The following is a 25047-nucleotide window of genomic DNA, read 5'->3' on the forward strand; positions in this document are numbered from 1 at the left end:
CAAAGTTGCATATGCAAACAAATGCTTTATAAGCTTTTCTCTGAGCCATTCTACGATGACTTTTGATCAGCATGTGATTTCTAGTGGATGTACAGTACAAGTCAGTTCTCCTCAAGTTCACACAGTTCATCACATTAACTATGAACATGATCCACTTACATTTTTTATTATTATTTGAAAGTGTGCTATCTTTCTTTGAAATGTCACTTGTTTTTTTGTTTTGTTTTTGTTAATATGCAATGACAGCCACACGATTTTAAGTGTGACTTAAGTGTCTAAATAATTTGTAGGTGATCTGTGCATTGCTAATACATGTCATCTTGCGTAATCATTTAAAGCTGCAAAGTGGTTTTAATAAAATAATGAACAGCAGTCTTTTTTATGCACTGATTAAAACAAACAAACAAAGTCCACTTGACATGGTTCAGGTTTTCTTTTGTGGACCCAACCCCCTTGGTTTAGAAACACTGGTGTTGGATCACCAATTGTGTAAACAAGCTTGCGAGAATTTTGTATAGAGGCCACATTCGAGCTCCCGTGGCCTCTGCCAAGCACTGGGACTATGATCAGATCACATGGGCACATGGAGACAATCAACATAAAGGTGTTAATGTACTTTTTTAACAAAAGAACAATATTTCACATTGCTCTGTGATTTTTATCGCTCTTGAATCTGTTATTTCATTTTTCTTATCATAGTCCAGATGGTGTCTTCTCTACTGGATCCGTTTGAGAACTGTGTGTTAATAATAAATTGGCTTTGATTTTCTTGAAGTATCTCAGTTTTGTGTTCTTAACAATATCCACTATTCATCCCCCCAGAAAGTGTATGCATGTGTGTGAGGGTGTGTGGGCTACAGAATGGGATAAATTTAGTTGTCTTAGGGCTGGAGGGTGAGGTTAGCCCTTGGGAGAGGCAGAGCATCTTAAATAAAGCATGAGTGAAGAAAAGACAAAGAGAGAGTTTGCATATAAGATACACATGAATTTCTTTGGGGCGTGATGTTAATATCACCATGCGTTTTGCAAAGAACATGCTACTTGCACCATAAGATGCCCATAATAAATAATTTATTAGCTCATTGGATGTAAAAAGAGAATGTTCAAAATATTGATTGAATTACTTTATATAAGATAGGCGAAGACATTAGATATATACTATCAGTCCAAAGTTGGAGTCTCTTCTGCTCACCAAGGTTGCATTTATTTGATCAAAAATACATTAAAACAGTAATATTGTGAAATATTAAATTTAAATACATTGAATATATATTATAAAATGCAGTTTATTCCTGTGATCAAAGCTGAATTTTCAGCATCATTACTCCAGTCTTCAGTGTCACATGATCCTTCAGAAATCATTCTAATTTGATGATTTGCTGCTTAAGAAACATTTCTGATTATTATCAATAGGCGCGTTTCCATTAAAGATTTGCGCAAAACTTTTGCGTTCTTTCTTGATTGTGGCATTTCTTTGAGGTTTAGAATCCAGTATTTCTGTCATTCTTTTGTCTTATATGAATTTAATAAAGAACACACACCGCACCTTCAAAGTCAGGTGACTGTAAAGGCGCAAAAACTGCATTGTTTTTTGAAAAAAAAGTTTCCATTGCAGTTTTGCGAAATATTCCTTTTTCGAATTGCCTGAAAAACCACCTCATGCGAGCGCAAAAACTTTTTTGCGATAAATGGGAGTGTTTGCGAAATTGACATGTTTCCATTGAGCGTATTTTCAATTCGCAATTTCAATTTGCGCAATTTGAAGGGTAATGGAAACGCGGCTAATGTTGAAAACAGTTTTTGCTGCTTAAAATATTTGTGGAGACCGTGATACACTGCTTTAAAAAGTTTGAGTTTAAAGAAATGAATACTTTAATTCAACAATGACACATTTTTATTCACATTGAATTGCTCAAAAGTGTCAGTAAAGCTTTACATTGTTATAAAAGCTTTCTATTTCAAATAAATGCTGTTCTTTTGAACTTTCAATTCATCAAAGAATCCTGATTTTATTTTTTTTCACGGTTTGTTAAGCAGCGCAATAATATAATAAAAGATAATAATAATAAAAGAAATAAAAAAAACATTATTAATAATTGATTCATAATAATTAGTTACAACTGAGCACCAAATCATCATATTAGAATGATTTCTGAAGGATCATGTGACACTTAAGACTAGAGTAATGATGCTGAAAACTCAGCTTTGATCACAGGAATGAATCTTTTTTTTTTTTTTTTTACATTCAAAAAGAAAACAGATTTCAAAATGTAATAAGATTTTATGATATTACATTATTTTACTGTATTTTGATCAAATAAATGCAGCCTTGGTGAGCATTAGAGACCTATTTCAAAAACATTAAAACATCTAAATTATTCCAAACGTTTGACCAGTTGTGCCCGAAATGAAAACTAATTTTTTTTTATCAAGAATTTCATTACAAACTTTTCTTTCTTTCTTTATCCTCATTCCTCACCTTTCCACTATGACTTTATATTGTCCATTCTTTGTTTCCAGGCTAAAAACACTTTTGTTTCTGCATTACTAACCCTTCACTGTGGCATCTCTAATGTTGATTGTTCTGTGCGTCCAGTCCTGCCCCTGCGATGCCATATTAGTGTTAGTAAGAGACGAATAGCTGGAAGCCTATGTCTGTTAATAGCAGGAACCAAACACTTAGCAGCGCAGAGCTTTAACGAACCGCACGCATGTCACCCACAGCCATTCAGTAATAACTGTAATCACTTTTCCACGTGCTGCGTTTGCATCTCTAGAGCCTTTTTGCACAAGATGATATGAAGTTCAGGTTACAGCGGTGGGTGGTGGCACAGTATGAGCTCTGGTTATGAGAGCCCATGACCATTCACTCTCTCCCACATACACACACTCAAGCATACATGCTGCGTACAATCTGCAACTGTCTTTGTAAATGTGTTTCTCGTAAGTGGACAGTATTTCTGACTGGCGTACAGGCGACCAGGGTTTTTGTTTCACAATGGGGAGATTTAGATTTTTGGGAGTGGACTGCATAGTAGTTACAGGCCAAAGTATGGATGAAAGGATGAAAACTTTCTAGTGTGCATGAGTGAGCGCTTGTCTTCACACAGGATATCAAATGGATTAGACTTTAAAGTAGTAGTAGTAGTAGTAGTAGTAGTAGTAGCTTTATTGGTCACTTAGTCACAGGTACCAGTGAAATCTGGTAAAGGGCTGGGTTAAAGGGTTAAAGGGTTAAAGGCTGTGTGTTCAGCTGTACACGTGCTAAGCGTTTGCATCAAAACTTAAGTACACTTAAGGCTCAAGGCTTGTTACCAGAAGGTTTCTGGTTCTATCCCCACAAGAAGCAATCCATGAACATTTGCCTTTGAGCAAGACTTAAAAAAAAAAAAAAAAATCTGTCAATATTTACTCACCATCATGTTGTTCAAACCCTGTAGATTTTTCTTTTCTTTGTGGAAGAATTTGTTTGACTGATAATCTTTTCTGCCGTAGCTCTCAAATTTATTTAGTCTTAGCCTCAGACGGACCATTGGCTAAACGTCTGATGCATAAGACACACAAGTTTTGAAACACTTCAGGAGTTTCAAAGTCTTCATCTGATTGGTTGAATTCTACAGTATTTCCGTGAGACGTGTGTGATGTGTTTTTTAACGGTCCATCTAGAAACACAGATGCCGTGACACCAAACCCCCTTATGGAAGAAGCAAGCCGGCATAGACTCTTTAAAATATCCAAGAGTTTTACACACCGGTCTGTTACTGTAGGGACATTGACGTCAGTCAGACGGCCTCTGGGCGATCCTTGGACAATGAAAGCTGCTATACAATCTGTCTGGCTATGCGAGACTAAAATGTAAAAAAATGTTTGCACAGAATAAGTTCAAGTATGTGAATTTGTCAATAGCGTTTGGCATCATTGATGTAAAACCTGACACAGTGTGTTTTGATGTGACATTTCTAAATAGTTGCATTTACACTATTCATTTCCAAAGCGACTTACATTGCATTCCGGGTATCCATTTTATCAGTTCATGTTCGAACGCATGACCTTGGCATTGTCAATGCTATGCTCTACTGTTTGTCCTACAGGATTTCTGCAAATGAGATTTGACATCTTTGGCAAATGCAAGATTTTCAGTAAATACTGATTCAGGGTGTGTTTCATGCATTTCAGTGTTTTTTTGTTTAGTTTTTTTGTGTGTTTTTTTTTTTATCCTGCTTAAAGATTCTTAAAATCTTCTAAAATTCTAGTAATAGATTCTTCTAATAGATTCTAGTTTTTATTCTTTAGCCACACAGTAGGCAAAGGAACCTAAGGTACAGACCAGCATTGACAATAAGGGACATCTTTCCTAACCCTAAATGTTCTCTTTTAAGATAGTGACCTATATATGTGTGTGGGAAATGAGGAGAGAACAAGTGTGTGTTTTTAAGTGTGTGTGTGTTTCCTGTCCCAGTTTAATCTCTGCATTTCCACTGTCCCTTTTTCCACCACAGACTGGATTCAATTACTGCCCCTGCTCTGACCTTAAACCCCTTTGACCCATGAGAACGGCCCCATCCCCTGCCTTGATAGCAGCCCATACCAGCCTTCCTCTCCAAACCTCCCCTCTACTCTACTCTCCTCTCCTCTTCTTTTGTCCTTTCTTGTTGTGCCCTTTTGCGTCTTTTTGCTTTTTCCCCATACTGTTCTTCCTTTTCTCCTTTTTCTGTCTGTCTTTCAGACTCACTCTTCCGTCCTCTTGTTCCTCATCTCCTACCACGTCTAAACTCTCACCTATCTACGAGTCACTATCTACAAGTCCCTGCGTGAACGTTAAGCCAAGACACAGTGGGTGTTGTGTCAGACATCAGGGAGTAAAATCTTATTTTAAATGAACATAAAATAGATAAAAGCCTTCAAGAGAAATATTGTGACATAAATGTAAGAGGCCTGAGTATGTCCAAGTCCAATGGGTTCAGGTGGCCCAGGTTGTACACTAAACTACACTGAAACATTTTCTACCTAGAAATTCCCAGAATGCACTGTAAAAAATTATTGATTATCATCTGTTAAGTATACACTCTAAAAAAATCTAGGTTAAAAACAATACAATTTGGGTCATTTTGGCAAACAAGCACTGGATTTGTTACTGCTGGATAAACATGTTTAAAATGAATCCATAATGGTTTGTAAATCACTCTAAAGGACACAGAATGACTACAGTAAGAACACAGTAAACAGTAATCAAAGGGTGAAATTTATTAAAGGGATAGTTCACCCAAAAATTCTGTCATTAATGACTCACTCAAGACTTTCTATCATTTTCGTTCACAAATGAAGATCTGTTTGATGAAATCTAAGAGCTTTCTGTCACTCCGTTGACTGCTATGCAACTACCATTTTGACACTTCATAAAGTTCATAAAAAGATTGTAAAACTAATCCATATGAATTGAGTGGTTTAGTCCAACGTTTTCTGAAGAGACTCAAATCAACAGTTAAACAGCTTATACAGTTCAAGTTGATGAAACAACTCAATGTCTAACCCCATTAAGTCATAAGTGTTCTAATGTTTAGTGCATCAAGGCCCTTGTGTTCACAATATACTGATTCATGCAGTTGGGAACTACTTAGTGGAATGACATAGCCTAAGTAAAACAGGTTGTTTTTGACAGTATAGCATCTGCCTACCTAGACAGCTCTTTTGGCAATCATTGGAACACTTGAATGATCGATTTTGAAATAAATATGCTGTTTAGATTTGCTAAGTTTTGAGATTAGTAGTGATACAAGCACTACTGCGTTTGTAAGTTAGTTATAAATTGTGAATTTCAGGGATAATTGTTCTCCCGTTTTGAGATCAGTATTCATCTGATGCTCTTTTTAATGGGCCGATTTCCCCTGTATTTACTCATTGATCGGCTAACCTTGCACTAAGCTACAGTCGATGATCCTTAAGCCGTCTCTGTATCTTAATCACAACACAGATACCTGTTAATTACCCAACCAGTTCAAGTGTTTTCATTGCTTAAAGAGGGATTTGGGATTGATTGCGTTGTGTAAGCTGCGGGTCCCGAGTGTGTGTTTGTGTGTGTGCGAGTTTATCATCGTCTGTGTGTCTATGGAGAGAGGGAAGGATAAAGAAGGATGGATATTTATAGGCTTTTGAATGGACAACACGGCTTGGTATCGGGTCAGGGATAAACCATGAACTTATAAACTCACATCGGGGCCTCGTTTTCTCTGTACTTCTTTTCTCTCTCCATTTTAGCTACTCTTTCTTTTTGTGTTTGTTTTCCCATTTCTTGGTTACCTACTAATTTCTTGCAGTTTCTTACGATAATAATCCTATTTCCATAATGTATTGGTTCAAATTAGTGCCCATGCGCAAAGATGGCAAATTCGCATTAGGGCCTATATTAACTGTAAATTCTTGGTATGGTGTTTATTTTCATTTTCAGAATTGTATAAGTGAGCGATTAATCATTGATTTGAGATTGTAACAGCACATTCACATTTTACAGCCATGAATGAGGTCAAACAGGGTCAGGCTACATGTCTCACCCTGGGAGACTTAATGCCAAGTTTGTTCAAGACAGACCTTTGTTGCACGTTCTATGTTCCATGTTCCATATCCTCTGTTTATCACTATAACACATGTACACATCAAACGGCTCGTATCGTACTGCAGTCTTCAAAAGACCTCCAGGCAGGAATCAGAACCCCTGATGTGAGCTTTCATTGGTGTTCTGGTGTGATGCCAAAATCTGAAACCATAAATAGTCAGGATTGTCTATAGTACTGGAAAGATCACTTTTGTTGGTAAATCTTTAAGGCTCGTTCACACCAAGGACGATAACTATAAAGAGAACGATAAAGATATAGTTCTACAAATCGTTCTCCATATTAAAGGATAGTAGATTTCACACCACGACTATAATGATAAAGATATGAGGAACGATATCGTTGGGATCATTTTCAGAATGATTTTTTTCCAGCTGTCAAACGATAAAACACTGACAGCCAATCAGAATCCACTCGAATTTAAAGGGCTTGCTCATTTAAAATGGCAGACGACACTGTGGAGAAGTTTGCTGTAATTGCTGAGGTACAGAAAAATCCAACACTGTTTGACAAGTCAAACCCCCTTAAAGTATACGTTTAAAAAAAATTGATATATGGAAAGCAATCGGTCCTACCCTTGGAATAAATGGTGAGAAGTATTAACGATGAGATCATTATGCAGGCTAGCAAATAGTGTAACAAAATTACCTCAGGTATCCAGCGCTAGTTTCGACAACTATTATATTGCTTCCTTTTATATATATATATACTAAAGGTGTTGACTAGGTGTTGTTTTTATTCCACTATTGACTTCGTCAGCTAAATTCACTGTTAGATTAGATCGATTACACTAGACTAGCTAGATTCACTGTTTAGATGCGCTTGACAGATAACATGCTGAGGACATCTGCTGGTAAAAGACGTGTAAATGCAACAAACTGATATTGATTCATTCGAAAGTATGAATAAAATTTGTCTTCAAAAGACGTCAACTTTTTAATCAGTGTGACGGATTCTCCCAACTCTCATCTTTTAAGGATATCGTGTACCCAAAACAGGTGCTTTTTGGTACACAATATCCTTAAAAGACGAGAGGAGTTGGGAGAATCCGTCACACTGATTGTTGAGGCTTGTTTTGATTGTTGAGAGTTGACGCTTTTGAAGACAAATTTTATTCATACTTTTGAATGACTCAATATCAGTTTGTTGCATTTACACGTCTTTTACCAGCTGTTCTTTTGATGTTTTTGTGTAACGTAAAGCAGCAGCAGGTCATCCATTTTCTCTACGCGGGCGCGCCAGGCTTAGAATAAAAAGACCGTTATCATTTGTTGGTGTGGACGCGAATATAGTTATCGTTCTTGGTGTGAACGGACCTTTAGTTTATGTGCTAGTTAGTCCACTACTAGTTCAAACTAATTTTTACCTCATGATGTTTATTCAAAATTACATAACTGGACCTTGCAATAAAATGACAGACTTTCCTCTCTGGTGACATATGCAGGACTTCTCCAATCATTTAGTCAGCTTAAACTCACCCCTTCAAGTTTGCGTTCATCTCTCTGCATTTTTGAGTGCATGCAATACTGACATCTCAAAATCCACATTTAAAGAACATGCATAGACTCAAGTCCCCATCCTACATTTTCTCTTTATGCTCAGATGTACTTCACAATACTATACAATACACCAGCCCCAGTGGGATCCAGGTCAAGCAATATTGAATTGTGTTGATTGTTTTGAAAAGCAATATACTGAATGTGTTAAAAATTTTCTTAATGTGCCTGTCCCTTGCAAAGAGGCTACAGGCATCCAAAATGTGTGAAATCTCAAGTGCATATTATTTTGCAACCAAAAATACCAATAATAACCAGAAGAAAAAACCCAAGACACAACCCAAAGGCTGAATCACACCAGGAACTTATTTTCATTGTTGGTAAACCATTAAACCTTTATTAATTTATATATATATATATATATATATATATAAACAATTCTAGGGACACTGTCAATCCTTAAAATCTAAAGCATGTTAACAGCTAGACCATGGCTCCAGCACAACATAATTTAAAACATTTGCATTATAGTTTAAGATACAGTGGAAATATAGAACATCTTCTTGTGAAAATACTGTTAAAAAATGCTGAAATGAGTTTGACCCTTGGTCTTTCGGACCCTTTCTTCAGAAGGATTATGCAAAATGTGGCACTGTGGGGTTTGTGTTACCATGTTCAGGGTGCTTTCTAGGGCGTTTCCAGGAGGTTGCTTACAAGCCAAGTCAATCGAGCCACAGGCTCTCTGCATTCTGGTCCATACATATCATATGACTTGAGTTAATCTCAAACAAGCATGATGTCTACCAACAATCAGAACTTGTTCATAAAATACAAATGAAAATGACTTAAATCCACAAATATTAAGATATGTTGTTTTTTAGTACACCTAAAGCGTACCCTATCCCAGCTGGTGGGGGGAAGACTGCATCTCTTCACACCTTCCCTCCCTGTCCTCTCTTTCCACTGCATTTGCTTCCTCCATCTGTCTAAATGCACATTAATTATACACATACACACATATATTTTCTACCCCAGCAACACACACCCACATAATGCATGTACTTTCTCCACATTTATCAGGGGAAACACTGAAAATAGGTCCTAATGTCAGTAGTGTACTGATGTTACAATAATATGATTGTTGAGACTGGAATAACGAACAAAAGTTTGGACCTGTTCATTGACATAAAAGTTTTGAAACTGCACACAAACAGATATAATGTGTAATATATTTAAATACTCTTCTCAAATTATTAAATTATTACATATTTTTGCATTTAAATGCATCATTAGCTCTATTAGCAGCATCTGTGGCATGCTGTCAGTTACCATAGAATATAATTACAACTTGTCAGTCAGTTTGTAAAAAGCAATGAAAGGCACATTTATAGTAATACACTTGCAATGAAAATCTAGCAGGCAAGTGTACAGTACTGTAAATGAAAAATACTTATAAAATATGCAAGTATCACACTGTTTTTAAATAAACATTACATGTGTTGGCAAATGACTGTTGTGGAAGAATATTTTGCCAAACTTGTATGTCAACTCTTTATCCAACATTTCAAGTGATGCCATGACTGCCTAAATAAGTAAATATGGTTACTTTCACTTAATATCTGCACAAGGATACCAGGAATGGACATGGAAAGGATGTGACAGAACAATCTGTAAAGCATTGTTTACAGGAGCAGAGTTCTGCAAATTCTATATCCCGGACGAGCCCCCAATAATGTTACAATTAAGGTTTTCTGTAAGTTAAATTAATTTGTATAGCTCTTTTCAAAATACACGTTCCAGAGCAGCTTCCCAGAAATTCATGAGGTGGATTCTAATTTGCGTACCAAAAAGAAAAAGTGCACTTTAACCCTAGCCTGACGTTGTCATACTCAGATTCTAGTCAGAATATGAGTCTTGATACTGCTCCATTGGGCTGTGATTATGGGGCGTGTTTCAACCGAACCAGGAAAGAAAATGCCTCTGCACTCAATTGGATAGACCTACAACCAATCAGAGCAACGGATTAAGTGACGTATGTTGAGCGACGCATAAACAAATGCCTTGATCGCGGTTTTCTGTTCCTCTTTTAAAATGAATGCGCTGTCAATATCTTCTATAACAGAAGCGATGGCGGAATCTACACATCTCAAATCTCTGGCGGCAGCCATCTTTGTTGTAAACGAATTCAACCCAAGCGCTCTTTGGGGACGTGGATGATTACGTTACTGTTGATCATCTGTCCATCATCGTATAAAACCCACCCTGACAATTTGATTGGTCCGAACAGCTCTGGTTCGAGCATAGTTGCTCCACAACGGATCAAGTCCAGACCAAACTTCCCGACCTCAAATGCTGTGGGCGGGGCTAAGTTCAGCTGGCATCCAGGCTACTTTAAATACCTGGATGATGCACTTACTTAACCCAAAAAATTATGTGTGGAACGTTGGATACTTCATGCACTCGACTGTCACAGCTTTAATTACGTAGCGGAGGGGGAGGGGCTATCAGACTCCGATGTTGAATAACAAAATAACCTGAAAATTCATACACTACATGGTTGACTACATAGTGTATAAGGATTAGCATATATAGTAAGTGCATAGTGCGTCATTTGGGACACAACTATGATGTTAATGTTTATAATATCTTCATGCATTTGTGTCATTTAGCAGATCAGAGCTGGGCGATAATGTAGTTACATTTTGCGACTAAGTCAGACAATTAGAATTTGCTAAATAGTATATAGCTGCGTTCACACCACAGGAACTTTCCCCAGGAACTAGGAACTTTGGGGAGGTACTCTGTGTGTTTCGACCGCAGGGACCAGGGTCTAAATGAAGTTTTGGGTAAACATTTCCTCCTCAGAAAGTAGTATTTTTTTCAAAGTTCAGGAACTTTCGGGGGTGGGACTTGGGCGCTGAACATGCTGATTGGTTGAGTTCATGCAGCATTTTATTTCAACCACCATTTTTAAAAGTCTTTTGGGGTACGTGCAGTAAGAGTTGTTTTCTATTCTAATCAACATTGGAGTTGGTCGAAAATACGACCGATGGACAGACTACGAGGTTCAGGCTTTATTAAGCTTATATGCGGAGGACTAAATCCAGCAGGAACTGGAAAGTCGTGTGCAGTCCTACGTCACCGGACTAAGTTGCCTAATCTTCATAGTACTTCATGGAAACGCAGACAGCAACAGGTCTGGGGTAAAAAAACTTCCTGGGACAAATTGTTCCGGGTAATTTCGGTGGATACGCGGCTTATATCTCCTAAGGGAATGCATTTTGCCAATTAAGTCATGTTTCTGGATCAACACATTTTGTTGATCCTGGAACAACATTCCTGTTCGAAAATGTTGTCCTATCTCTACCCCTAAACCTAACCCTACCCATATCTAAAAAAAAATCTGAAGGAAATTATAGGTGAATAAGCCTGATGTAGAAGCACCTAACCCTGGTTGTAAACCAAAACTTGACATAAACTGTAAACTTGTCCCTCAAATCTGATTGGTTGATTGAATTGTTGTTTCAGGATCAACAAAGATGGTAATCCAGGAACATGTTGTATTGGTGAAATCATGAGTATACAGTATATCCAACATTATAGATCTGTCAGATGATACCGTTTATATTTTGCAACAATATAAACAATCACTGAGATTTGCTATATATGATGTAATATATCCCACTTTTTGTAACTTTATGTAAGCATTAAAATCTGGACATTAAAATCGTGAGATTTATTTAAGTGCTGGATTAACAAGTACTAATCATTCATTCACCTCCAAAGGTATGTTTGTTTAATCTGCTCTTCATGGTCGATGAGAACTGGATCACGTTTTCGGCAACAGGTCTGTGGAGGGTGTTTAATCTGTCCACAGGGGGGTCAGATCAGCGAGATCCAGTCAGGGTTTAGCGTGACAGCCCGTGGAGGAGGCAACATTGTTCTCGCTGTTCGAATATCGCCTGGAGCTGCTATCACTTAAACTTAAACATCATCCTATTATTAGGCTTATGGTTGTTTGAGCTTATTGCTTTGTGTCAGGTGAGCAAAGGATTTAGGCTCTAGAGACCTTAGAATATCAGGGATTTTTAATTCCATACTGTATTTGCTTAAACATAGGCTTGTCTGATTAGAAATTATTATAAATAGTCTTGAGGCTACAGATGAAATGAGAAAACACTTTTCTTGGATTGGTAAAAAAATTATAAATAATTTTTTTTAACATATTAAACATCCTCTGTTTAATATAAAACTTATTTAATTTAATGTACAATAATTTATGTATGCTGTATAATTTAATAATAATAAAAAAATAATGTTAACAAAATTAATGAACTTTTCACAACTGATGAACTTTGCAACATTGATACGGTTGTTGAACTGAATTGAAACAACCCTGAACTAAATTGAGCTAAATAATGACACTATTATTAATTGAATTAGTTTCATAATGAATGAATTTTACATTGACTTCTACAGTAGCATTTTTTTTCTCTTCTATGGAAGTCAATAGCGGTCCCATTAACTGTTTGGTTACCAATATTCTTCAAAAAGATCTGCTTTTGTGTTCAGCAGAAGAAAATAATTCATACAGGTTTGGAACAGTTTACTCATACTCACCGTAAATGACAGAATTAAAAATTTTGGGTGAACTATCCTTTTGTTTTCCAATTTCTGGAAATACCATACTGGATTGTTTAATTTATACGGCGTTTTACTTTTTGTCTGCATCTTTGTCTTGATGTTGTGGGGAGGGGCTATTGCTGCATGGCAACAATCGTGATTGACAGTACTGTTTTCTTGAGAGAGGCGTATAATAATAACGCTATCATATGGTCTGGCAGATTTTGGGCTCGGCACCAGGGATGACAAATGTGCTCACGCAATAATTCAATCTGCTCTCCCAGTTCTTCAACTTTAGGGGACTTGCGAAGATGAGTAGTTGGAGCAATTAAGTTGGTCAGTCATTGTTAATGTGTAGCACCCAAAATATGTGCCAGGTTGTTTATGGAGAAGTGTTTTTTTATGAGAGAGAGTGAAAGAGAGAAAGTAAAGAAAACTTTGCAGACAGATTGTGATTTGGTGAATGTGTGAGAATGGAAGGTTGCCTGAGAATATCAGTAACTAATTAAAGTTTTCTTCCATACGTCACTTGCTAAAGACGCTGGGTTCTCAGAGATAGTTAAAGATGTTTCTAAAGGAAATCGCTGAAGGCTCAGATCCACGTTGAGGAGAACAAAAAGAAAAAACAAATGCATTTTAATACATAGTTATAATTATATTACTATCAAGGATGTAACCAAATTTTAAGAATCAGTTTGTGAAAAAACGAATTGATCAGCTGTTAAAATGACTATTGTCTTTTTGTGGTAGTTATAGCCCTGAGTATTATGAGATATGATATGATATGATTTGATATATGATATGATAACAATAATATCATATCTCTCATGTATAATATCATATATCTCATCTCATATATCTCATATATCATATCATGTATTATATCATGTAACATATGTATCATATCTCATCATATAGTATTTCTCATGTCACATGTGTCATATCATATATTATTTATCATATTCTATATTATATCATATATCATATATCTCATCTCATATATATCTCATATACCATGCTGCAAAAGAAAAACTCATTTTGAACTTAACTATATGATTTACTGCTGTTCTTGGTAACCACTGTTCTAACCTGTACTAGTTTCATGCCTTTCATACTTCTTTCAGTATTTATTTATTTTCCATCTACACTTTTTTTTTTTTACATAACATTACTTTTAACTGATTTTACATTTATTTATTTATTTGATTTGTTTGATGATTAGCTGTGTGATAATGTCACAAAATAAACCCCTTTCTTTCTTTCTTTCTTTCTTTCTTTCTTTCTTTCTTTCTTTCTTTCTTTCTTTCTTTCTTTCTTTCTTTCTTTCTTTCTTTCTTTCTTTCTTTCTTTCTTTCTTTCTTTCTTTCTTTCTTTTAGGAGAAGAAATACACTCTATTAATGGTGGACCCAGATGCTCCTAGTCGTAAGAAACCCTCTCACGCTTTCTGGAGACATTGGTTACTGGTTGACATTAAGGTACGTCACATCTCCCAGAAACCACTTTAAAATGCAGATGCTGTCTTATCCTAATTTCGCAGTTGCACAAACTTGAGTGTTATAACGTCTGTGCGTTCATGAATGTTCTTCTGTGATATAATGATTCTTCAAGCCATTTAATGTAAGTCAATATATATGAATCTGAATATTACCAAGAACAAAGCCTTAAAATAAAGGTTGCTTAAAGCAGAGCTTGGCACGGACAATCCTGGACATAATGTGCAAAGCAAAAGGTGTCAGAAACACTTTGGTGGGCAAACAATTCCTGGATCGCGTGGACCGTATCTGCACCTTCCATGTGCTTCACACTTGTGCTGCGTTTCCGATGAGTTACATAATTACTGAGTAAAAATATCATGTTAGTCATCAGCGCTCGGCTCCGACGGGCTCTAGAGGCAGATTCATCAGGCTGTGCATGGGGACGCCGTGTTTAAACAACCGGGGATGAGACACACTTTAATTGCTCAATATTAAGTCAATATTCTTTCATCCTTTCTTCATTTTACAGGCTTTTTCTCTTTTTTTTATAGGTACTTTCTTTCTCAGATTTTCTTGCTGTGGTCCTGTTGGTTCACAGGGGAGCATATTGATTCCAATAAAGTTTGTTACTAGAAACTAGAAATAAAAAATATAATTTCTGACGTGTCTTACGTATATACACAAGGTTCCAAAAATTAAGTTTTGATGAATGATATTCCTGACTGTTTCTGTTTGGAAATGTTTGTGGCAATCATGTGGGCGAATGGCTCTCCTGTGTAACGGGAATGATTGCACGTCAGTTCTGCTTCAGACAGACAGGAAAAGAGGAGTGTTAAAATAAAAAAAAAGACATTTCCTCTTTGTTTCTTTTTTTACACCTGGTTGTACTGGAAGAGTTCACCCTCATGTCGTTCCAAACCCGTAAGACTTTCGTTCATCTTCGGAACACAAATGAAGATCTTTTTGTTGAAATCTGAGAGATTTCTGTCCCTCCATTGACGACTATGTGACTGACACTTTAATGCTTCAAAAAGTTCATAAAGAGATCGTAAAACTAATCCGTATGAATTCAGTGGTTTAGTCCAAAATTTTAAGTCTTACGGGTTTGGAAAGACATGTTGGTGGGTAAATAATGACAGAATTTTTATTTTTGAATAAACATTTAAAGCCCCTTCCATTCCTTCCATTCACATTTTAAGAAACGGCTCAAGTCTTTTTCTTCTTGGGAACACAAAAGGAGACATTAAGCAGAATGTCCATGCGTTCATGCTGCTGTTTCAGTCACATGACAGGCTGTCAAGCTACAAAATGACAAAAAAACACTGTGATAGTTTCAACAGTTGAATGCTATTTCCAAGTCTTTTGAAGTCATATGATCATTTTATTTGATGAAAAAGCAGACATTTTAATTATTTACTGATCGATTTTTGTGTAGATTGTTCATGTTTCCACATATCCAAATATGAAACTGCATGATATGTCATGCCAGACTTGACGTCAGTGTCATTGGTTTTGTGCAGTGTTATTTTAAAATTATTTAAATACTATTATAATATTTTGAATGAGATTTTTGAGTCACATAGCTTTATTTTTAAAGTTTTAATTTTAGTTTGTTTTTGTAATTGTTATGCTTTTTTTTATATTTCTGTTTAGCTTTAATACACTTTCTTCAGCTCAGTACTTCAGCTTAACCAATTTAACTTCAAAGTTGAACTAAGTGTCAACTAATATTTTTATTTAATTTCATTTTCTGCTTTATTTCAATTAACAAAAACTGCTGTAGTAATTTTAGTTAACAATAACAATGATTTGGTGTGCCAAATGCGATATGAAAATGACACAAATCAGATGTATTTTAGCTCTAACAACTATTATTTCGTTATTTTTTTGTCATTATTGAAGCTTGAATGAGCTCCATTCCTCATCTCATTGTATGGAAAAGAGCAGGTTACACATTCTGCCTTTTGCTGCGAAGAAGAAAAGACAAGTTTAAAACGACATAACGGTGTGCAAATGATGACAGAATTCTCATTTTTGGGTGAACCATCCTTTTAATTCTATCATTTCATTGTGGTATCGTGACAGGACATCTATAAAATACCACTGAGGACAATCCTGCGACTACAAAAAGCATCACCCTGTTTGCAGGCGTTTTACTCGTAAATCTCGATGCAAATACATTTGCTAAAAGCAGCTCATGATCATAGTCCCTGAAAGCGAGGCCGTGTTCTCCGCTAACTCAGCCCTGCCCTCCTCTCCTGCTATTCTCTCTCTCAGAGACGAGCCTCCTCCCCGTCTGGCCAGGCGACACATTGTGAATAAACAAATGTATTTCAGGTGCTCAGACAGACAACCTCTCAATATCCTGTCACTGTGTGGGCGGCGGCATGCCGCCTGTCTGCTCCCTGATTGGCTGTCTCGTTGTGCTGTGTGTGTGATGAGGAGCCGTGGTTGGTCAGAGGTTTAATGAGGCTGGTGGGAGGTGAGTAATTGCCGCGGTGACTTCCTCTAACCTCGCTGAAGTTATAATAACATCCCGTGTGAATGTGTGGAATTATCTGTCCTGGAATACTCCTGGGCTTCAGACTGAAGCAGGTGCCACACAAATGAACAATTCCCCTCTCATTCCAACACCTTATTTAGAAATATACCCTGTAATTCCTTTTTTTAGAAATTAAATTACAACCCTGATTTGGCTTGTTACTCCCCCATACAAGCAAACGTAATGTCTTTTGTGTATTGCATGCAAACACGATAGGAGAGCAAAAATTGTTTTTCATTTTCACTCTTCTATCCCAACTCATATCGGAGAACACTTTTTATCTCAGTTTCAGTTCCCATGCTAACCTGGCTTTGACTCATGGGATGTCTAAACATCACAGCTCTCTTAGTTTTCATGAGAAACTAAAAATGAAGGCGAAAGCAAAAAATATATATTCTCACCTAATGAACTTCAGTTTGTAATTTAACTATATATGTATAATAAAACTTTTTCTGTTTCCATAAACATAGCACAGTTTTATTAGCTACTAAAAATGAGCTCAGTTAACAGGTTTGCTTATCAAGTACTGAAATGCATCAAATTAAACTTTATTGCAACATGAGTAGACAATCACATTTCTTGGAATACGCCTTAATTCAGCGCTTCCTAGTTTTAAGTGTCCACTTCCTGAATCCCAGATTAATCAGATGATTAAACCAAACATGGCATGATAAGATTCCAGCGGCATGCATATTTGCGAGACACAACAACATCAACTGTTAACACTCAATTTTGTCATTATTACACGTTACATACTTACTCTGTAGTATTAACAGTAAATTATATGCATAATTACATGCAACTAACCCTAAACCAAACCATGTTGTTAATTACCGTAATACTCAATGTATAATAACACTGTCGCAAGGAAACCCCATCAATCCAAATCCCAGCAAATACATTTCAAAGTTTAAAAAATGAATCAATTTTAACATTTTTCAACTGGGTCATGCGCATCATAACGGACATGACTTGAATAATATCTCAAAGTCATATTTATCGCTGCTCAGCAAAGTTGCACAGTCAATATCCAGTCTTTTTACTAGGAATCCATGTAATCAATCCATGTGAGTTTTGTGTGAGGGCAAAAAAGTTCCCCAGGCAGATTTTGCTTTTGTGTTCAACAGGGATGGAAATTAACTTTTTTGTCCACCGGCCACTGTGGCTGGTGGATTTCAAAATCTACCAGCCACTCAATGTTTTTACCAGCCACTTTCTTGTTTTTAACCGACAATGTGTAACTGCATGTGAAAATTAATACTACAAGATCTACAATACTTATGCAGTTTATTTAATCTCAAGTCTCAATGAAATACTGACATTTTCTCTTTCTCTCTTATATATATTTCTCTTTTTTACCTGGATGTGGCATTTGAATGATTCGTGGTCTTTTATGGCTTCCAGTTTTAGGTTTTTAGTCCCAACAATGAAACTAGGGCTGGGCGATATGGACCAAAAGTCATATCCCGATTATTTAGGCTGAATATCGATATACGATATATATCCCGATATTTTTTCCGCAAAGTGAGAGCAAATGTTCAGTCAAAGCCAAATATGACATCACAAGTAGTTTTATTGAAACCGACTATTTCCACACACACAAGTACTGTCCCCCGTTACTTAACATAAATTGTAAGAATATGACTAATAGTAAAGACTAGTACTAATAAATAAACATTAGGCCTATGCTAAAGCTATTAAATAGCAGTCCCAAACTAGTTTTTGTTAATACAATGTTGGTATGAGCCACTAGAGTCATTTAAAAATATAAAAAATAACACAAAGAAAAATAAAGTGGCATTTTGGGGTTAATATGGAAACGACAGTTACCATGGTGAATACACAATATTAACAATAACTGTTAATGAACCATGGAAACTGCTCCTGGTGAATAGTATGAAAATCATCCCTGCATTACTTTTATTTTGTGTAATTTACAACGTAACGGCGTTGCATGCTCGTAGTTTATTTTGCACTTTATATACAGTGAGGCGATACAGCGCGCGCCGCCACATTTGCGCGTGCAATTGAAGAGTGTTCGCTACGAGAACAGGATAACGGCTGACGTGACAGGACAAGAAAGTCCGTTTTTCTGAGGTGAAAGACTTTATTTCAGCGTACACTTATGTCCTCTAAAAGTGTCCGCCGTCTGTGTGAAACAGTATATTTTTATTTACCCGCCACGGTGGCCGGTAGGTGAAGCGAGTTTACCCGCCACAACACAAAATCACCCGCATTTGGCTGGTGGCGGGTGCTAATTTCCATCCCTGGTGTTCAAGTTGGTAGCGTGAATTCGCTGTACTGACTGACAGAAAGCTGCTTGGCTTTAAAGTGCATTTCATGCATTGCTACACTATTGACAATAGGCAATGGAGCTTTTTTGCCCACGAAATTTAGCCAAATGTTCCGCTAATGTCATCGCACCTTCACTCTCAGAAAAAAAGGTACAAAAGCTGTCACTGGGAGAGTACCCTTCAAAAGGGTTCTAATATGTACCATTTAGGTACTAATATGTACACGTTTGGTACCAATATGTACCTTTGAGGGACTTAAATGCACTCTTTAGGTACAAAGGTGTACCTTTTGAAAAGGTACCGCAACAGTGACAGCTTTTGTACCTTTTTTTCGGACGATAAAAAAATCCTCTAGACTTGCATTGAAAGAGCAATGCAATGTATTCAAAACCTCTCAGAAGATCTTATCAACCACACAGAAATGCCCTAACACTTTTGCATGGACAAGCATCATCTCATTCAAAATCTCGCTCATTCATCGATTCATTCACCTCCTCTGCCTAACATAAAATGATCTATGCATTCTCTTGAATGTAATGTCTGGTACAGTCCCGTGTTAATCAGTGATTTTGTCATCAACGCTCGTACAAGTTTTGCCTCGACCTTTGTCTGTCTGAAGGAGGTATTTCTAACACTTTATTGGAACCATATTTAGTTTGTCATTTCCTCTGTTTGGCAGCATGTGTGCAGATGGACCCTTCCTCTCGTACCGCTGCCAACTCGCCACTCGCAGTCAGTCGAGATTTCTGGCACTCGTCACAAACCAGAGAGCTCACTCCACACATTTGTGTCATTGTGCTGAACATATCTCCCTCAGTAACACATCATCTTATGCTCTTCGGCTCTTCAGCCAACAGTTACCATGCAACTGTTCTCCGCTCGGACACTTGAACTGTTCCTGGCTCAGTCCTGACCAGTCCTGCTTTTCTCCAACCAATCAGTCATGCCTCTCAAGATCCTGTTACCCGTTCTCTGGGACTTTCATGAGAGCTCTTGCCTGGCGTGATTGACTCGAGGCTTTGGATTGTCACTTTGTGTACTAGATCATGATTATATTTCCTGTAGCTTTTGACTTTATCATGCATTTTGTTCATTTTGATCATTTTGGTCTTTTCGATACAAGTCACGTCTCTCAGTGTGCACAATTATTAGCTTGTTAGAGAAAGCTTCTCTGATGCTATAGCTCTAGTATTGGTATGATAGCTTGAATCATGCAGAGACATGACTATTACTTTTCTGAACAGTCAGACTTGCAAAAAGTCCTAACCAGATGCGACGTAAAGTCTTCTCCAAGTTAACCAGAGTTTTTATCCTGTCCAGCCGTGACAGCTATATGCTTGTGAGTGCAAGAGAGCAGTGCACTTGCACAGAGCTCCGCCCACACACTCTTCTGATTGGCTGTGATTTGTGATTGATTTTGTCTCGTCTTGTGTGGACAGACAAATTGCTTGTCACTGGAACTTATCGCGTTGCAAATGGTTGGGACAAGGTGTTACGATTTTATCCTGGCAGACAATACAGTGGGCAAACACGTTATTAGAGGAACCTGAGTCATATCTAAACTGAAAAAAGTACATTTTCTGCTAAACAACCGGCAGTTGTGGTTGCCAGAACATTTGTAGTTTTACAGATTGAAATATACTGGACCAAATGACTGAAATCGCCTTTTTATCTTTATAATATACACTGACAACCACCTTAAACACAGGAGGTAGAGAGAAAGCCACATAGTTAATCATCACAGTTGAGGTAAACATCAATATAAAGAATGTGCAACACAAGGTGTAACATAAAACCCTAATTACATATCTGATTAGAAACAAAAAACAAGAAACAGTTATTTCAATGAAAAACCATCAAAAGTGAGCTTTCACAGAGAATTCTGGAAATGCCTTTCACTGTAAATTATAACATGCTGTACATTTAAAGTATTTTAATGTAAAATGATATGTAATATATCCCATTAGATTTGTTATAGTTTGTCACTGTATAGAGTAAGGGAAACTTACCGTTAACTAATTAACAAGTCTTTGCCTAACAAGTCTTTACAGCATTTTTATAGTCTTCTACTGTCAACATTTTTACAGTAGAGTTTTTTTTTTTTTTTTGGTTAAGCAACCACTCAGCAAACAACACTAATTTGGCTGACCTATGATAACCATAATATCGTTGTAAGAGTGAAAATAACTTCCAGATCTACTATAGGCTATTTACACAGTGGACGCCTGTTGATTTCACATTTAAGGAAGCTGATGCAGATTGAATTGGTAATGAAGTTATTAATTCTGTTGGAGCAGATGGTGATGGAAGAGGGGAATGAGGATCTGAATTGCCCCTGTAGCTCAGCACTCAGCCCGCCTGACCCATTCTGTCTCTCAATTCCCTCCTGCTCATGGAATACTACCAAAAAACAATCCCAGAACAGCTTGTTCTGCCTCAAACTGACTTTTCCTCCAGATCACAACGCTCCTATGTCTTGCTCTGTCTGATTTCAGTATCTCTTTCTCTCGCTCTCTCTTCTCTGCACATAAATAAATGTTTTTGTTTGCTCTGCTGACAGAAACAAAAGGTAGAGTTATTAGCGATAGAGAGTAGTTTGCTTATGTAAATAAAGTGCTAGGTGAAAAATCCTTATTTACTTTTCACCCTAATAGTCCACCCCCACAGATTGCAGTATCGCATCACCCAAGAGCTGCTGGTGAATCAAATAATTATTAACTGTAATCTTGCACAGGAGTTGAAAAATGTTTGAATTGATTTCATGGACCAAGTTCTCTTCCATTGCATTTTATTAAAGTGCCCCTATTAGGGATTTTTTTAAATGACCTTTCATGTAGTGTGTAACATAGCTCAAGTGAATGAAAACATACTGCAAAGTTTTAAATCTGAAAGTGCACCGTATATAAAGTTGTCTTTCAAAAGTAAGAGTCGACTCTGAGTCAATGAAATGAATCGTTTTTCAAACGAGTCATAAGCCGTTTCGTTGTGATGTCAAGACGAAACATTAGCATATTGCCCGCCCACTTATTGCAGACACCAGGTCAAACCAGCAGCTGATTCCTGTGGATACTGGATAGCATCATGTCGAGAAGATGCTGTGCTCTACAATGTGAAGGTAAAGCCAGTTTTTTTTCACTGCCCAAGGACGAGCATGTGAAGAATCAGTGGTTAAAGTTCATCTTTACCACGATACCACAGCAGTATAATCCTAAACTTTTGCCGTGTTCCCTTTATTTTACTGACGACTTATTCTCAAATCTCGGAGTTCAATGCAGGATTCGCAAACCGTTTTTACTCTTGAAAGATGGTTTTCAAAATACTTAGTTTTGAGTTTTATATTGTGTTGGTCTCCTGCTAACTGACGTTATCACTGTCTTACTGAAATACTTCTGCTAATCAGTTTGTGGGACACCATTACCTATAACTGTCTATTAATTCAGATCGTCTGTCGTTCTCACTACTTTGAGGAAAGATTAAGCATGGAGCAAGATTTGTTTTACCAACGTTTATGTTATACCATTCATTCACGCTAGAGCTCGGCTAATGTATGCACTGTTATTGATAGTTTCCACGTGTTCACCGCAATAAATTAGAAAAATACTCAGTAAATAAATAAGTACAAGTAAAATAAGTAAAATAATCGGTTTGTTGATGGACATGCACTTGTTAATGCTGATGGCGAGGAATTACAGTTGCAACATCTCATAATGTTCCTCAAACTGAGTAGTGTATCACTGAGAAACACTGAGTCCTGCTCGAGTTGTCCTTGCGATGGAGGTTCGGGTTGAATAACTAGTTCTTCCAATGTTTCATCGTCGGACTCGCGCTCGGATTGAAATGGTAAAATCAACGTCATTGTTCGTTACTGTGTTTAGTTTACAGTGTAGGAAGCCTCACCTCAGGATAAGCAGAGCTGACGTTGTTATGTGCGCGCTGTATGCGGTAGACCAATCACAACAGACTGAGCTGTCTGGCCAATCAGAGCAGAGTAGCTCGCGGAAAGGCGGGATTTAGAGAGATTGATTCATCAGAATGAGACATTTGAGAATCATTGAAAATATGGTGATGTGCAAATATATTTTATGAGAAAATGAAACAGTTTTTTGACCTTTGATTACATGTAAACATGTTGTTGGAGACTCCAAAACAACATTAGGAAATTTTAAAATAGCATAATAGGGGCACTTTAATCAATCTTGATTCCCAGTAAAAAATATTTAAACAAACAAGATAAATTTACTATTTACTACTGAAGAAAATCTTCAAAGATTAACATGATGATCATTTTAATTAAATATAAATATACAGTAAATATTATATATAATAAAAGCCTAAATTAAATTTGTTCATCATATAAAGTAATCGTGCCTCAGCAAATTTGAACTAAACCACTCAATTTGATTCGTTTTATGATCATTTTATGAACTTTATGAAGCATCAAAGTGGTAGTTGCATAGCTGTCAATGGAGGAACAGAAAGCTCTCAGATCTCAACAAAAAGTTCTGAAGATGAAGTCTTATGGGTTTGGAACGACATGAGGGTGAGAAATTAATAACATAAATAAAAATTTTGGGTGAACTAACCCTTTAAGTGTCCAGATATATACTTTTGGCGACCAGTGCATCTGTGTGGGCCTGACTGCATGACATTGCCAGTGTTTTTCCCCTCAAAAGGTCCAAACTGACCCTGACACACCCTCATACGCTCATCTCTCTCTCACACACACCTCACATCCGACACAAGTGTATGTGAGTCTGTCACAATGGATCGTTTTGAGAATTCATGCTAATCGCTAATCGCTAACAGACAGATATTAAAGGGATGTTGTGGGTTCAATACAAGTTTAGCTCAGTCAACAGCATTTGTTTTATTTACTGTATCTATTTTATCATAAGTATTTTCGACTTTGCTCTTATTTTTTTTATTTATTTATTTATTTTTATTTTTTTTAGTACAATTTGTGCTGAGGCAAGATGCAGCAGAACTGAAGCAGTAAACATTAAAATATACACTGTTTGTAGTCACAAGATGTAGGATTGTAGTAAGTCACTTTCTGATCAAACAGCTTTCTTTTGGTCAACGTGGTGAATTCACATGACCAACTGGAACCTGAAATCTGCATGGGTAAATCTTTCCTATTGTCTATAATTCTATTGAAATTACTGGATAGTGTCATGAAAATTCACTGAACAATGGTAAATGTGACAGCACCTTTAGTTAGTTTAAGCCCATTCGCACAGAGAACAATAACTATAAAACTTAATTAGCGTCCACACCAACTACACACCGACTCCTTGTTCTGAATGTGTCTTCAGGGCTATGCTAAGCTCATATGCTAACCTTTCTAACTGAAAATACTGTCCATAAATTGCCAATGCGTCCAATGCATGTCATTTAGGCGCTCCAGATACCCCTCTTAGAACTTGGCACATATTACCATAGTCTAATTACTGGTATTTGACTTATAGTTGCAAAGTTACTTATAGTTAGTAGTATAGCACGATTCTGGATAAATTAAGAATTAAATATATATTTTTTTAAATAGAGATCACGATTCTCCCACAATTCTGAATAGACAACTAAACAAAATAACATGTAATTTATTAGAGACAATAAATTGCAAAGGTAATTGCTGCAGCCTAATTAAAAATTATTAATTAATTTGAATTAGTGTTATTTTTTTTTTATTTATTTTTTTTTTTTTTAAATGTTTGAATGAATGATTAATTTACTAACTCATAATACTTCACTTGTTTCATTACTGGATGAATCAGTTTTTGAATAAATCTCTTGAATGAATGATTCAATTACAAATATTGTTTTAACTTGTCGCCACCTACTGGTGTAACAATGTAATGAATACAATCTTTATTTGAATCGTCAAGGTACTTTTTAAGAGGCGACTTACCCCATTTTGATCACGTACACATCAGTGTTTTAATCTTAACTAGAAACTACAGTACTTCTGTGATCATCTGAATGATTGTAATACAGTTCTGATACTGTGT

General features: G+C 36.7%; 1 protein-coding gene across 1 annotated transcript in view; it reads left to right on the forward strand.

The window, feature by feature from the left end:
* pebp4 (phosphatidylethanolamine binding protein 4) overlaps positions 1-25047 on the forward strand; it is a 142341-nt gene that overhangs the window by 37929 nt on the left and 79365 nt on the right. The window contains exon 4 of the mRNA XM_084388398.1: positions 14105-14203. Coding sequence (XP_084244524.1) covers positions 14105-14203 — 99 coding nt within the window. The remainder of the gene's footprint in view (positions 1-14104; positions 14204-25047) is intronic.

The sequence above is a fragment of the Rutilus rutilus genome (assembly GCF_951802725.1).
Source record: "Rutilus rutilus genome assembly, chromosome: 19".
Classification (NCBI taxonomy): Eukaryota; Metazoa; Chordata; class Actinopteri; order Cypriniformes; family Leuciscidae; genus Rutilus; species Rutilus rutilus.